At 46.0% G+C, this 15,170-nt stretch overlaps 2 protein-coding genes across 5 annotated transcripts; one reads left to right on the top strand and one right to left on the bottom strand.

Moving 5' to 3' along the window:
• Positions 1-3,382: 3,382 nt before the first annotated feature.
• H2BC26 (H2B clustered histone 26) lies at positions 3,383-6,199 on the bottom strand. 4 transcript variants are annotated; one of them, XM_067032188.1, is made up of 3 exons: positions 5,857-6,199; positions 5,032-5,123; positions 3,383-3,766 (listed from the first exon to the last, which is right to left on the bottom strand). In XM_067032188.1, the coding sequence occupies exons 1-3, from the start codon at positions 6,167-6,169 to the stop codon at positions 3,761-3,763; spliced, it is 411 nt and encodes a 136-aa protein (XP_066888289.1). In that variant the 5' UTR covers positions 6,170-6,199; the 3' UTR covers positions 3,383-3,760. The 4 variants fall into 4 exon arrangements, 3 of the variants coding, with proteins under 3 accessions (XP_066888289.1, XP_058916140.2, XP_066888288.1); XM_067032187.1 differs by lacking the exon at positions 3,383-3,766 and adding an exon at positions 3,774-3,856; XR_010840392.1 differs by having other exon boundaries at positions 5,032-6,199.
• H2AC25 (H2A clustered histone 25) lies at positions 6,189-9,600 on the top strand. The gene is made up of 2 exons (XM_067032189.1): positions 6,189-6,871; positions 8,354-9,600. The coding sequence occupies exons 1-2, from the start codon at positions 6,483-6,485 to the stop codon at positions 8,388-8,390; spliced, it is 426 nt and encodes a 141-aa protein (XP_066888290.1). The 5' UTR covers positions 6,189-6,482; the 3' UTR covers positions 8,391-9,600.
• The last annotated feature ends 5,570 nt before the right edge of the window (positions 9,601-15,170 follow it).

The following is a 15,170-nucleotide window of genomic DNA, read 5'->3' as shown; positions in this document are numbered from 1 at the left end:
ATTCAGTAGGCAGTGTTTTCATTTTGTTGATAGTTTCCTTCACTGTTCAAAAGCTTTTTAGTTTGATGTAGTCCCATTTGTTTATTTTTGCTTTTGTTGCCCTTGCCTGAGGAGACATATTCAAAAAAATACTGCTAAGACTGATGTCAAAGAGTGTACTACCTATGTTTTCTTCTAGATGTTTTATGCTGTCAGGTCTTAATCCATTTAAGTCTTTAATCCATTTTGAATTTATTTTAGTCTATGGTGTGAGATATCTTTTCCCCAATGTGTATTCTTGCCTCCTTTGTCATAGATTAATTGCCCATATAAATGTGGGTTCATTTCTGGGCTCTCTATTCATTCAGTTCCATTGACCTATGTGCCTGCTTTTGTACCAGTACCATGCTGTTTTGATTACTGTAGCTTTGTACCATAAACTGAAGTCAGGGAGTATGATACCTCCAGCTTTGTTCTTTTTTTTCCAACAGGGCTTTGGATTCTCTGGGTCTTTAGACTTTCTATACAAATTTTAGAATTATTTATTCTAGTCCTATGAAAAAAATGCCGTTGGTATTTTGATAGGGATTGCATTGAATCTGTAGATTGCCTTGGGTAGTTTGGTCATTTTAACAATATTAATTCTTCCAATCCATGAACACAGTATATCTTTCCATATGTTTGTGTCATCTTCAATTTCTTTCATCAGTGTTTTATAGTTTTCCAAGTACAGATCTTTTACCTCCTTCATTAGATTTATTCCAGGTATTTTATTCTTTTTGAGGCAATTGTGAATGGGATTCTTTTAATATCTTTTTCTGCTAGTTTGTTGTTAGTGTATAGAAGTACAACAGATTTATATATATTAATTTTGTGTCCTGCAACTTTACTGAATTCGTTGATGAGTTCAAGTAATTTTTTTAGTGGTGTCTTTAGGATTTTCTATGTATAGTATCATGTCATCTGCAAACAGTGACATTTTTACTTCTTCCTTTGTAATTTGGACTCCTTTCATTTGTTTTTCTTATCTGACTGCTGTCACTAGGACTTCCAGTACTATGTTGAATAAAAAAGGTGAGAGTGGATATCCTTGTCACAATCCCTATTCTTAGAAGAAATGTTTTCAGCTTTTCACTGCTGAGTATGATGTTTGTTAGCTGTGAGCTTGTGGCCTTTATTCTGTTGAGGTATGTTCCCTCTATACCTACACTTTATTGGGAGTTTTTATCATAAATGGATGCTGACTTTTGTCAAAAGCTTTTTCTGCATCTATTGAGATGATCATATGATTTTTATTCTTCAGTTTTTTAATATGGTGTATCACATTGATTGATCTGCAGATATTGAACCAACCTTTCATTTCTGGGATAAATCCTCCTTGATCATAGTGTATGATCTTTTTAATGTCTTGTTGAATTCAGTTTGTTAATATTTTGTTGGGAATTTTTGCATCTATGTTCATCAGTGATATCGGCCTGTAATTTTCTTTTGTTGTGATATCTTTGGTTTTATTGTCAGGGTGATGCTGGTCTCATAGAATGAGTTCAGAAGCATTTCTTACTCTTATTTTGGGGGATAGTTTGAAAAGGATAGGTGCTAACTCTTCTCTAAATGTTTGGTAGAATTCACCTGTGAAAATGTCTGGTCCTGGGCTTTTTTTTTTTTTTTGCTGGTACGCGGGCCTCTCACTGTTGTGGTCTCTCCCGTTGCGGAGCACAGGCTCTGGAAGCACAGGCTCAGCGGCCATGGCTCACGGGCCCAGCTGCTCCGCGGCATGTGGGATCTTCCTGGACCGGGGCACGAACCCATGTCCCCTGACTCGCAACCACTGTGCCACCAGGGAAGCCTGATCCTGGGCTTTTGTTTGTTGGGAGGCTTTGTTTGTTTTTTTACTTATCCAGTTTCAATCTTGGTGATTGGTCTATTCATATTTTCTATTTCTTCCTGACTCAGTCTTGGAAGATTGTATATTTCTAGAAATTCATCCATTTCTTCTAGGTTTTGCATTTTACTAATTGTTCACAGTAATCTTTTATGATCCTTTGTAATTCTGTGATGTCTGTTGTAACTTCTCCTTTATGCTCCTTTTAAGAAGCTTTACAATAAAACAAACGTAGCACTTTTTAAAAAATTCAGTTAACCATACAACTAAGGTATGCAAGGCCTTACTGGGCCCATGCTGTTCTCACTCTACAAAATATCTCATAGTGCTGGTGACTCCCAAGCCATGAAGAACACCTTCAGAGAACAACCCAGTCTCCAAGAGCCAAAATGCTATGTGAGATTTGGATTCACAGCTGTGTTCCCTCAGGTGGACAATGGCCATCTGACTCCTCCCTCAGGGACTCACACACATCATTTCCAGGATCTGCCACTCATTAATCAATATTTAACCTCCTATACAGTAAATACTGTTTTGCATTTGTAATTTCTTATTAAAAGGACAGTTTTTTCCCCTCTAAAATACTTTCTTTACTCCATAATAATTAACAAATTTGACTTGAAATTTCTGATATGAAAAAGGAGTCTCCTCGATACATTTCAGATTGTATACCTGCAGAATTCCTCCAGTTCCTTCCAGGTCCTTAGTTTAAGCATTTACCTTGGTTATTTCAGATCCAGAGAATGATTCCATTGTGCTGAGTCCTAGTTCTCCTTGCCTCTATGTATTCTCAAGTATTTGGTTAACTGCCCTAGTTTAACTTTCAACTTAACAGAACATGTATTTCTTTGTTGTAACAATATGATAGACATGGTTTCTGTATACAATTTCTCTCAGTTTTTTCAATCATAAAGTCTCAATAGCAGGGACTCTGTATCACCTTGCCTCTTCCTTAACAGATTCCCCTCCTAGGAGAGGGCCAAATCGAGCCCAGTCTGCACCTGAGGCTGTGTGTACAACCTCCACTGGACTGTTCAGCAAATAGAGGCAGCCTTGTTTTAACTTCAAGCTAATTCTGTGTGCCAAAGGAGTCAACAGTACTGAGAAATTAATTGATATTTTGCATTATTCACAGAAAAATTTACTTTTTAAAGAATTGTATTTGCAAATTATTATAAAATCTTCATTTTGCTTCTTTTATTTTTGGTACTAAGCAGTGCTTTTGCCTACTGCTAGCACTATATATCACATTCTCTGCTGGAGACAATTTTCATTTATTAGACCTATGGTTTAAGTTCATTAAGGTAAAGAATCACGTGAATCTGTGAGGCTACTTTCATGTGACTAGAAGTTTTCATTAAGATACTGACTCCCAATTCTACTTTGGTAGGAGGCTGAGGGCTTGGACCCAGTCAGCAGGTCCCCATTTCAAAGTGGAGGACTGAATTTTGCAGTTTTTAATATGAATAAGATATTTACTGAGAAAATTAAAGGTGTGGACTTGTTGATGACAGATCACTGTTTAATTTTTTTAATAGATTTATTTTACTTATTTATTCTTTGGCTGCGTTGGGTCTTCACTGCTGCATGCAGGCTCCCTCCTGTTGCAGTGAGCGGGGTGCCACTCCTCGCTGAGGGGCATGGGCCTCACCCTGTGGTGTCCTCTCCAGTTGTGGAGCGCAGGCTCCAGGCGTGGGCTTCGGCAGCTGTCACGTGGGCTTCAGTAGTTGTGGCTCATGGGCTCTAGAGCACAGGCTCAGTAGTTGTGGTGCACGGGCTGAGTTGCTCCATGGTATGTGGGATCCTCCTGGACCAGGGCCCGAACCTTTGTCCCTGGCACTGGCAGGCGGATTCCCAACCACTGCGCCACCAGGGAAGACCCACTGTTTAATTTCTGTATTACAACTAGGAAGGCAAAGAAATGAGTTAAACTGCTGTGACAAAATTTCCATTTCGAGGTATTTATTTTTGTTAATACTGCTTCAGAGCTCGTATCTATAAAAGAGAACAAAGGAAAAGAAATGATGCTGCACACTGCTATCATTGTAACCATAATAATACTATATATGCCCATGGATGCACAAACTAATTGAGGCAGAAAGCAAAGGAGGGAGAGGGAGGGAGGGCGGGACCACTATCCATCTCTTTAAATGAGGCAGGTGTCACTTAAGTTTTATTTTCGGTTTTATATATACCTATCAAAACTTATTTATGTTTAAACAATTGTGTACTGTCCAGATGATTTTTAAACACTGACTTCTGGTCACCTACAAGTGTTTTTTAACAATATCCTTTTTTTGTAGAGAAAGGAGATAGATAAAACAGTGTAAAAAATATATCTTACATTAGGATGAAATTCTGAGGCAGAAGTTGAATGGAGATATGAGTTCAAGGTGAAAAAATTATCTAAAATCACTCAGTGTTAACAAGTAATTTAATAGTGTATTTTATGAGTTGGTATGGTTACGGTATCGAATTGCTATTTCCATAGATACCTTTAAAAGATTGATGTGAGACCATTTTGTTTTGTAAAACGTCCTACCTTGGGATTTGCATCCTTGCAACTATTTGAACTAGCCATAAAATATTTTGGACGCCAACTTTAAAATGTGTGGGGTTTCAGAAATTCTTTTAGAGTGGACCCACGTAGGAAAAGGGATGGGGCGGGCGGGGGGGGGCGATGGGACGCCGTGGCTGAGGACACTCGGTGGGGGTGGCGACGTTTCCTCCCCAGCTCCGCCCGCCCAGCCGGACCAGGCATGCAACCCACTTCCTTTGGAGATGATGCACAAAAACACGATTATTAGCCTTTAACTGAACGTCTGTTCCTTGCCTGAGATGATGACACGACTTTTCAATCATTCTCAAAACGGCTTAAGGAAGTGATTATTTGAAATCTCCTTCTTACAAATGAGAAAAAACAAGGCAAGAAAAAAGGTAGGCGATGTCTTCTTCAGAATGAAGGCTCTTCATGCCAAAGCGCTTTCCCTTGAACTAAGATGACACTTTCCAAATGAATGCCATGAATCCAGAGAAAAGGGAAAGTTCTGCGTCACTACTGCCTCCCCGAAAATAACGTGGCTGAAGTGGGAAAACTACATTTGCTTCGAAAAACGTTATTATTCTCTTAAATTGCCCTCCTCCCCACCCCCTACCCCCCTTAAAGCTACCTGCAGCAGGGGTCGGCTTTTTACATCCGGCTCCTGCGCAAGGAGCGCTGCGTTCCACCACGCTTCTGTTTTCCTTTCGGTTGTCAAACATCCTGCGACGGAAGGATGCAGACGTGCAAACATCCTCCCGAAAATGTTCATTGCCTTAGAATAAAGGTGTCTGGTGTAGGCGGGGATGCAGCGCCAGGCGGCACCGCCAAAGCTGCGCGACAACTCCCAGGGCCTCACCAAGTGCGTCCTTCGGGTTTACCCATCAGGGACACGGAGTTGGAGAGACTGGTACGAGGTCCCACTGGGGGCAGATGACCTGCATTCCTCACCCACAGGCTCACACCACACGAACACAAAACTAGACATGGAGTCCATGCCCGCAAGCCCCGGAAATGGCACTCTCCACACACTAAGGACACTTGAGTTCAGGGTTCCTACTTTGTTTAGTGAAGCATCAATAACCTTGAGCGAAGGCGAGGGTGTACACCCGGTCTCTGATTGCTTCCCACATTGTTATTTTGGGTCCCCATTCCATACCTGACCTCCATAAAAAGCAGATATTCTCCCATTCCGCTCCCATACACACGCGCACGCACGTCTACAGGGAGCGGGGAGAACGAGAACATCCTCCCAGTAACCAGGGAACCGCTAAGGATCACACAGCGGATGCGTTTACATAACAACCCTTCACGTGTTCGAAACCCTTTCTCGATCTTGTGGGTGGCTCTGAAAAGAGCCTTTGGGTTCCCGGGAGCCGGGGCGTGCCTCACTTGGAGCTGGTATACTTCGTGACGGCTTTGGTACCTTCGGACACGGCGTGTTTAGCTAGCTCACCGGGCAACAGCAGGCGCACGGCCGTCTGCACCTCCCGGGACGTGATGGTAGACCGCTTGTTGTAGTGCGCCAAACGAGAGGCCTCGCTAGCAATGCGTTCGAAGATGTCGTTGACGAACGAGTTCATTATACCCATAGCCTTGGATGAAATACCGGTGTCCGGGTGCACCTGCTTTAACACCTTGTACACATAGATGGAATAACTCTCCTTCCGACTGCGCTTACGCTTTTTGCCATCCTTTTTCTGCGCCTTCGTGACGGCCTTCTTAGAACCCTTCTTGGGTGCCGGAGCTGATTTGGACGGATCAGGCATGACGGCAGATCTTTCCAAACAAAAAAACCAATACACTTCCAGCAACTCAACTTATACGTCCTGTATTCAAATGAGGAATCAAGAGCTTCTAGTTTCTGATAGGACCAAGCGCCCCGCAACGTCATCACTGGAAAAGGCGCATGCAAATTAGGGGATGGCGGCTTCCTTTTCTGATTGGCTACAATCGCTACCCAATCGGGAGGCGCCGGCTCTACTACCTCAAGACCATATATAAGGACTCCCTGAGTATTACGGCTTCGTTTCCTGGGGTTCTGTTTCTCGGCTTTCTTCTCTCCCCGCGCCTGATTGGGAGATGTCCGGCCGAGGCAAACAGGGAGGCAAGGCGCGCGCGAAAGCAAAGTCGCGCTCGTCGCGCGCGGGCCTGCAGTTTCCTGTCGGCCGAGTGCACCGGCTGCTCCGGAAAGGTAACTATTCTGAGCGTGTGGGTGCTGGTGCGCCTGTGTATTTAGCAGCCGTGCTGGAGTACCTGACGGCTGAGATCCTGGAGCTGGCGGGCAACGCGGCGCGCGACAACAAGAAGACTCGCATTATCCCGCGCCACCTGCAGTTGGCTATCCGCAACGACGAAGAGCTTAACAAGCTGTTGGGCCGCGTGACCATCGCGCAGGGCGGCGTCCTGCCCAACATCCAGGCCGTGTTGCTGCCCAAGAAGACGGAGAGCCATCACAAGGCCAAGGGCAAGTGAGGCCGCGGAGGCGGGCCGGAAACGGCCGTGCGCCCCGGGGGCCCCGTGACATCAAAGGCTCTTTTCAGAGCCACCCATATTTTCTAGAAAAGAGCCGCACTGGTCGAGGGCTGTCTTTTTGAGCGTGTTCCTGTGCGAACCTGCGCAACACAGGGCTCGCGGGAAACCGACCCCGAGGCATGATTTGGGTGCGCCTAGGGGCAGAGTGGGCTCGGTGTTAATTTTGTGCGGGGGATGCCGTCTGACACGCGGCCGTTTTGAGTTTTACCACCACCAAGTTCATGGGGTTTCAATCCCACTCATCCTGAAGGTGTTTTTGTTATTACTGGTGACAAGCTACTTTGGTTCCGGAAAGTGTCATCACTGAGATTTAGACACCGAATACGTAGTTTTTTTAATCCCAGGGAAAATCTGGTAGATCTGGTATTGAAAGTGTTTAATCTTGAAAGAAACTTTACCATTTGAGGTTCTGATATGTCAACATGATTTCCATTTTAAAATGTATGAATGCATGACTTACTTTTTTAGAGAAGATGTATAATGTACTGGGAATTCTAAGGTCTTGGGAAGGGTTTGACAGCATTTGAAAATGTCAAATTATATTTCGAAAGTAGGTGTAAGTTTTTAAAGGAGATCTCATGGTAAATAGAATAATTATTTAAACGAATTTAAATTGTTAAATTTGGGTTGATCAAACGTTAATCAGAGATCCCCTTAAACTGATCGCTAAAGTCAAAATAATTTGTACCTTGAGTTTGATGAGGAAAATTACATTTGTGAATATAGTAAATTTAAAGTGAACATTGTTAGGACTAGACTAAGTAATGTATATGTGGATATTTCAGAAGATCACTTCATGAATTCCACATTCTGTTACAAATAGGGGTTGTAGTGTCCCAGAGATGCTCCTGCAAAATCAACTGAGAAATGAGAATGTTAATGGCACCTACTTCATGGGGTGAAGGGATTAAATGAGTTAATCTATACTAATCCCCTTGTTTAAAAATCCCTAGCACAATATAAGAGCTCAGTAAATGTCTATTCCTGCTGTCATTATCCTTAGTGATTCCATTAATTTTTTTATTATAACAATAAATACAGGCCAGTAAAATAATTTAGGAGTATTATACAATAAATAGTTATCTTACTAAAATGAGATGTACTCAAACCAGGGCTCCCTAGACACTATCTGGAGCTAACCACATATCTGCTAGTCTAGAAAATATCCTAGCACTATGAGACTATTTGCACCAAAAATTGATAGGAACTATCAGTGTGGATGGAAAAAACACCAGACTCCCCTGCAGTGTGGGTAGAGATAGCAGGACCCACATTACCCAGTGGGACCCATCTCAGTGAAACAAATTGCAAGGAATTATGGAAGAGATTATAGAGCCTTCTGGAGAGGTATACATTACGTTTCAGTGACAGCCTTCAATTCTAGCTTAAATTTGATTTTTGCGTTGATATTCATGTAGGTCATTGTGTATCTTCAACCCCTTCAGCAGTATTTAAGAAAGAAACGTTTCTCAGGAGCAGGGAGCTTGGGTTTTCCAAGTATCATCATGGAGCTCCAAATTTTCAATTCCTCAAGTGGAGTGTTAAGACGGAGGCCTGAGGACCTCCCTGGCGGCACAGTGGTTAAGAATCCGCCTGCCAATGCAGGGGACATGGGTTCAAGCCCAGGTCTGGGAAGATTCCTTATGCCGCGGGACAACTAAGCCCGTGCGCTACAACTACTGAACCTGCGTGCTGCAACTACTGAAGCCCGTGCACCTAGAGCCTGTGCTCCACAACGAGAAGCCACTGCAATGAGAAGCCTGCACACCGCAACGAAGAGCAACCCCTGCTCACTGCAACTAGAGAAAGCCCGCGGGCAGCAAGGAAGACCCAATGCAGCCAATACATTAATTAATTAATTAATTTTTTTTTTGAAGCGTGAAGTGGGAGGTGCTCTAAGGGGCAGTCAGTCCTTCTTTTGTCACACTAAATCTGAGCTTAATACAGCCACAGGGCCTATTTAATTTTCAGTTAATTAAAATTAAATACAAAGGTGCAGTTTCTCAGTCACCCTAGCCACACATGGCTAGTGGCTACCACATTGGACAGAACAGATATAGAAGGTCTCCATCATTACAGAAAGTTCTGTTGGGTAGCTCTGGTCTAAAATCTGATCATCTCTCAGGGTTATCAGGTTCAGAAACATAAAGTATGCAGAGCTGCCTGCCTTGGTAGAGAAAGCTCATCAGACTCATGCTTGAAGAAAGCACCACATGGCCCAGCAATTCCACCCCCAGATACACACGAGGACTCAGATACCCATACACCCATGTCACATTCAGAGCAGCATTATTTGTAACATCCCAAAGGTGTAAATAGCCCACATTTCCATAACAGATGAATGGATAAACAAAAATGTGGTCTATCCATATAGTGGAATACTTTTCAGCCATAAAAAGGAATGGCACATACAACATGGATGAGCCTGAGAAACATTGTGCTAAGTTAAAGAAGCCAGACACAAACAGTCACATATTGCGTGATCCCATTTATATGAAACATCCATAACAGGCAAATCTATAGAGAGAAAGTAGATTAGTGGTTGCCAGTGGCTGGGTGGTAGAGGGAGGAATACAGAGTGTTCACTTTTGGGGTGATGAAAATGTTTCAGAGCTAGAAAGAGGTGATTGTGAATGTACTAAGTGTCACTGAATTGCTCACTTTAGAATGGTTTATGTTTGTGTGAATTTCACCCTGATTTAAAAAGAAATGTGGACCTAATACATGGATATGCACTAAAAAGAAGAGGAGACTGGGTGTCTCCATGGATTCTATCCACTAGGTGGAGCGTGGGATGGACAGGGGCTGGCCTGACTGCACGGTAGCATCCCTTAGAGACCATGTGGGAAGAGGGGCATGGTTTCCCTTTGGGTGGCCACAGCCTTTCTGTCTGCCTGCCTTGATGGAACTTCAAGCCCTTTCTCCAGCCCACTGCCACATGTCACACATTCCCTTCACCACAATTATCTTGGTCATTCTCCCCATGTCCCTATGAAAGATGAAGAAAGGAGGTGGGAGATCCCAGGGGAAGAATGCAGCCTGGGAAGCCTCAGAAACATCCATGCCCACTGCAGATAAAGTGTCCTCAGTTTCTGGAATTCTCAGCTTAGCCTGGCCCAAGTCAAATAGCCCACTGCACCTCTCTCCTGGGCGTGGCCTGCACCCAGCCCCTGCTGCACATCTAGTCTCTCCTCCCTACTCTATCAGTTCCCGTATGTTCAACATATTAAAGAATCTCCCAAGTGAAAAAGCAAATGGACTCCTCCCCCTCTCCCCGAGTTTCTGTGCTCCCCCAGACCCTGGATTAGAACTTGGAGAACTGGGTCGCCCGGCTCCCAGTACCATCGGATCTGGGCTGAACTGAGCTGTTCTCCCCCTATGTCACCCTGTTACATGGCTACCCCAGCCCTGGTCATCAGAATCTGCCTAATGCCCCCCCACTCCCCTACCCCCAGCCAGGGTCTTGTTTCCATGCATTGCTCACAAAACTTCATGAAGGCTTTGATTTTCTCCAATGCATGCCCAGCAAAAGCTCTAAAACTGCATCCTTTCCTCTGCCCATTCCCCTCCTTTCCACCTCCTGGTCAGCTCAGTTCTACTGCCTCCTGCACAGGTCTCGTCCTGTTGCGTCTCACCTCCCTCTCAACTTTGGACCCAGCGGCCCCTCCTGTGAGCACTGCCCTTGGGCCTCCAGGCCACCTCTATCTCCTGCTGCCCTGTCTTCAGCTCACTCCCAGTCACCTGCAGCCCTCTTTGGGTCATGTCCTCCGTGTTCTCTCCTACAGGATGGCAGATCAGCCCCAAATATCCTAGAGGGCCTGTAGGTCAGCAGTTTGAGCTGGACCCCCAAGAAAGCTGGTAGTTAGTGAACATGCTGAAGGCTGGCTCATAGGCATTTGGGGCCAGCTGGGGGGTCAGCTGGTCAATCAGTCATGGGTCATTGTCGGGGGAGGGTCCCTGGGAAGGTGCTGGTCTGGCAGCCTCTCTCACATATCTGAACACTTTGGTTCTTCTCACCATCTCTCCCCATGGCTAATTCAAGCTTCCTTGCACAGTCCCAAGAAGACAGAAAGTGCTCAGGACCCCTGAGGCCTGGCCTGCACACTGCGCTCAGGCCCCAAACTGGGATTCGGCGAATCACAAGGCCCACTGGACCCTATGTGTGGACCAGTAGCCTCCACTCTCAATGCTAGGAGTGGCAATTGGCCATGTTGCCATCCACCACAGGTTCTGTGGTTTGACCAGAGCCTTCCTCTTTCTCACAGTCTCATCCAGGTCATGGATGAGATGGGCTTCAGTGACGCCCAAACATCATCGAAGGCAGATGTCTTCCCAGAGAGCCAGGTTTAATGCTCCTGCTGGGGATTTCCACCCACTCGTTATGGCTGGACTGCACTCTGAGCCTGACATCCCCCATACGCTACCACCTCCCCATCATTCCCCAGTCAGGTAGATGGTCCTGCCATTCTCCAGCGACTCAGGTAAACTAAATACACTCACAGATCTGCCTTTCATTTGTTCTTTTCCATGGTTGCTCACATGGAGACCAGTAGCAAGTTGGTAAACATCAGGAAGACAGATATTTCTGTCTATGTCAGCTGCTACCACCCTAGTCCTGGATTCCACCTGTAGTGGGCTGAAGGTTGCTTCCCCTGCTCCCCCCCCACAAAATAGATATGTCCACATCCTAAGGCCTGGAGCGGGCAACTGTGACCTCATTTGGAAAAAGTCTTTGTAGGTGTAAGTAAATCAAGGATATTGAGATGAGAAGGTCATCCTGGATTAAGATGGGCCCTAAATTCAATGACAACTATTCTTACAAGAGACAGAAGAGGAGAAGACACAGAGATACAAGGAGATGGCCACATGACTGCAGAGGAACAGATTGGGGTGAAGTGGCCACAAGCCAAGGGGCACCTGGAGTGCCAGGAGCTGGAAGAAGCAGGAAGGTTCCTCTCCTTTCTGCCTCTTCCAGAGGGAGCACAGCCCTGCCCACACCTTGACCTCTGGCCTCCAGAACTGGGAGGAAAAATATTTCTGTTGTTTTAGCACCCCCTCCCCACCTCAGCTTGTGGTAGTTTGTTACAGCAGGCACAGGAAACTTGTACACCATCATTTCTTACCTGAACTACTTCAGTTGCCTCTGTAATAATCTCCTGCTACCAGCACTACAGCAGAAGTGAGATTCTCAAAAATTCATTTTCCCTCCTTGGGAATAAAATCTACCAAAAGTCACTCAGTGGAATCTGCCACATCAACAGGTAGGGAAAAAAGAAGAAGAAGGAGAAAAATCATGTAATCATCTCCATTGATGCAGAAAAAGCATAGAAAAAGTATTGACAGATAACAATATAGTTAATGGTGAAAGACTAGACACTTTCCCTCTAAGATCAGGAACAAGGAAAGGATGTCCGCCTAACCACTCATTCAGTGTAGTGTTGGAAGTTCTAGCTGGTGGAATAAGCCAGAAAGAAAAGCAAGAGAAAAAGAGAGAGAGGGGGGAGGAAGGAAGGAAGAAAGAGAAAGAGAAAGGAGAGAAAAGACCAGAAGAGAAAAGAAAAGGAAAGAAAAAGAAGAAATAGAGAAGGGGGGAGGGAGGGAGGAATGGAAGGAAGGAAGATGAGGCATACAGATTGGAACAGAAAAAATAAAACTATTTGCAGATGACATGATTGTCTACACAGAAAATCCCAAGAAATCTATGAAACAACCCCCAAAACTGATAGCTGAATTCAGTAAAGTCTCAAGATGCAAGATCAACACAAAGATCAATTACATTTCTGTATATATAAACACTGAGCATGTGAAAACCAAAATTAAAAACACATTGCCATGTAAAATCACTCCATAAAAAGTGAAACACAGGTATAAATCTAACAAAACATGTACAGGACTTGCTGCTGAAAATCACAAAATGATGATGAAAGATGATCTAAATAAATGACATACAGTGTTCATGGACTGGAAGACTCAACATAGCAAAGATGCCAATAATCCACAAATTGATGGATGGGATGGAAACACCAAGACAAAGGTAAGTAAATGTGAGGCATCTGGTCACTAAATATTTGTGATCATTAAGTATACAAGAGGCATTAAAGATTCATGATCACTAAGTATACAATAGCTACTAAGCATTCAGAACCCCTGAGGCACTCAATTTTCACAGATCTTAAGCAGCCACTGTTGGGACTCTCCAGAGGAGAGCCTGTCCCTGTGTGGCTGCACCTGTATGCATTGGCCCAGGACCCCTGGTGTCTCCTGGAGCCTGCTCCTCATAACCTCACCATCAGCAGGGAGTCTAGGTGGCAGGGAGAACAGGACACACACATGTCCACGTGTGCCCAGGATCAGGTGGTGCGGCTTTCCTCCTCACTGACACCTATGTTTGTCAGCTCACCCCATCTCTTCCCCCTTACTTCTTGTTGCCTGTTTTAAATTAATTTAATAAACCACGTGGTTTGAGCTTTCTAATGTGGCCTGTGAGCCCTTCTGCACCATGACCTGTAGTGACCTTGGAGGGTATGTCCTCTAGTACCTCCACCTGAGAGCTGTAGGAGGCTACCCCCAGGCAGGTGAGACAGACAGGTTACTTTCCACGAACAGCTCAGTTGCTTCCTCTCACTGCTGGGTATTGGCGGGGGGGGGTGTGACATTCAAGCTGAGCTCCTGGAGGCCAGGAAAACCGTGGCTGGCCTGATTCCCAAGGACACCTGCACACTTGGAATGGAGCAGCCTAGCCAGCGCCCATACAGGTGTGCTGGACGCCAAGTCTGATGACCAATGAACACTGTGTGTGATACACTCACCACCCTCCTATTTGTAGAAATTCCACTTTAAAACGTCACATGTGTGGCCTGAGAAGCCTTAATTAAATGGGCGCAAAGCCCTGGAAGGCAGTCACTTCTAGCAGGCCCTGCAGCGGCTGCGCGGTGCCCTCCAAGTAAAAGCCCCAAGCTCCTCTATTTACCTCTGACCACGCCTCCTTCCCCATGTCAGCTCCTCCTTCCCTCAGCTAGTCTCTGTCCCTCCAAACCCAGGCGTCCCACCAGCACCAGAGCAGCGGGTTTCCACTCCGAAGGCTTCCAAGTTTCCTCTCAAGTCTTCACGGTTCTGGGCAACACTCCCCAAGCCAATGGTGCTCTATTTCTGCTCAGCGTGTAAACCTCTACGAAACTATCTCCCCTCTACTGGTCATCACCTCCCCAACTAGATATAACTCCAGGAAGGCACTTTTCTCCCAAGTTCTCAGAGCTACGCCAGGCACATAGTAGGTGCTAAATGAATATATGATGAATGAAAGGAAAAAAGAAAACCAAAGGAGTGCTTCTGCCTCCAGTCAGAGAAAGAATGAAATAGAGCTGCAAAAGCCACACAGCCAAAGAGCAGGGAGAACGTGTGCCATCCCACCTCTGGGCGCCACCCGCTGCCGGGTGTCCTTTTCCACAACAGTCATTGAGCCGACTTCGGGTTTGGTTGGGAGGAAGTTACCAAGAAAAGAAAATTAGGAACCCAAGGATGAGGGTCACACTCCCGCAGGGACTTTGAAGCCGCGGCTTCTTCAGAGACCATCCCGGGGGAGAGCTGTTTCTGTTGAAACGTAAAAGGGGACGTGGACTTGATGTCTTTGGGGAGCTCGGGTCGCCATTTCCGGCCAGTTCCCGGAGGATGCGGCGCATGAGCTGTGGGTCCTTGGGCGCAAAGTGGACGCGCCGGGCAGGGCGGCGCACAAGCCAGGTTTCTGCAGAGCCTCTCCAGCGGCGCCATTGCAGCGGGGCTCGGTCTTTGGGTCCTAGGAGATGGGATGCTGCTGGCCCTGGGAGGGCAGAGCGCGAGAGGGAGATTCGGCCGACTCCAGGTTTGTGGGGCGGTGGGTGAGGGGGGGCGGAGCCGGGGAGAGGAGCGGTGTAGATAAAAATGTGCGTGCGCACGAGTTCAGAGGTAAGGGTGCAGGGGTACAGGGATGCAAGGGTGCCGGGGATACTGGGGCGCAGAAGTGCAGAGGTACAGAGATAAAGGAGTGCAGGATACTGGAGCATTGGGGTGCAGGGATGCGGCGTACCGGAGGAGGTGATATAGGGGCTCGGGTATGCGGGGGTGGTGGGGGGTACGGAGGAGGGAATTATAGGGGCTGGGGATGCAGGAGTGCAGGTTACGGGGGACGGGGATACAGGGGTGCAAGAGTATGCGAGAGGAGGGGTGGAGATACCGCGTTGCGTGGAGTGGAGGGTGCTG

Source organism: Kogia breviceps, chromosome 4 (genome assembly GCF_026419965.1).
Source record: "Kogia breviceps isolate mKogBre1 chromosome 4, mKogBre1 haplotype 1, whole genome shotgun sequence".
In the NCBI taxonomy this organism is placed as follows: domain Eukaryota; kingdom Metazoa; phylum Chordata; class Mammalia; order Artiodactyla; family Physeteridae; genus Kogia; species Kogia breviceps.
The sequence above is the reverse complement of the archived record's forward strand: the minus strand, read 5'-3'. Positions and strand labels throughout refer to the sequence as shown.

Bases quoted from the DNA above. Each gene is read 5' to 3' on its own strand.
- H2BC26 (XM_059060157.2), bottom strand. From the start codon at position 6,169: ATGCCTGATCCGTCCAAATCAGCTCCGGCACCCAAGAAGGGTTCTAAG. The intron at 3,767-5,856 runs GTGAGCTAGCTA...TTGCCTTCCTAG, and splicing joins CGTGCGCCTGCTGTTGCCCG to TTGTAATACAGAAATTAAAC.
- H2AC25 (XM_067032189.1), top strand. From the start codon at position 6,483: ATGTCCGGCCGAGGCAAACAGGGAGGCAAGGCGCGCGCGAAAGCAAAG. The intron at 6,872-8,353 runs GTGAGGCCGCGG...ATATTCATGTAG, and splicing joins CATCACAAGGCCAAGGGCAA to GTCATTGTGTATCTTCAACC.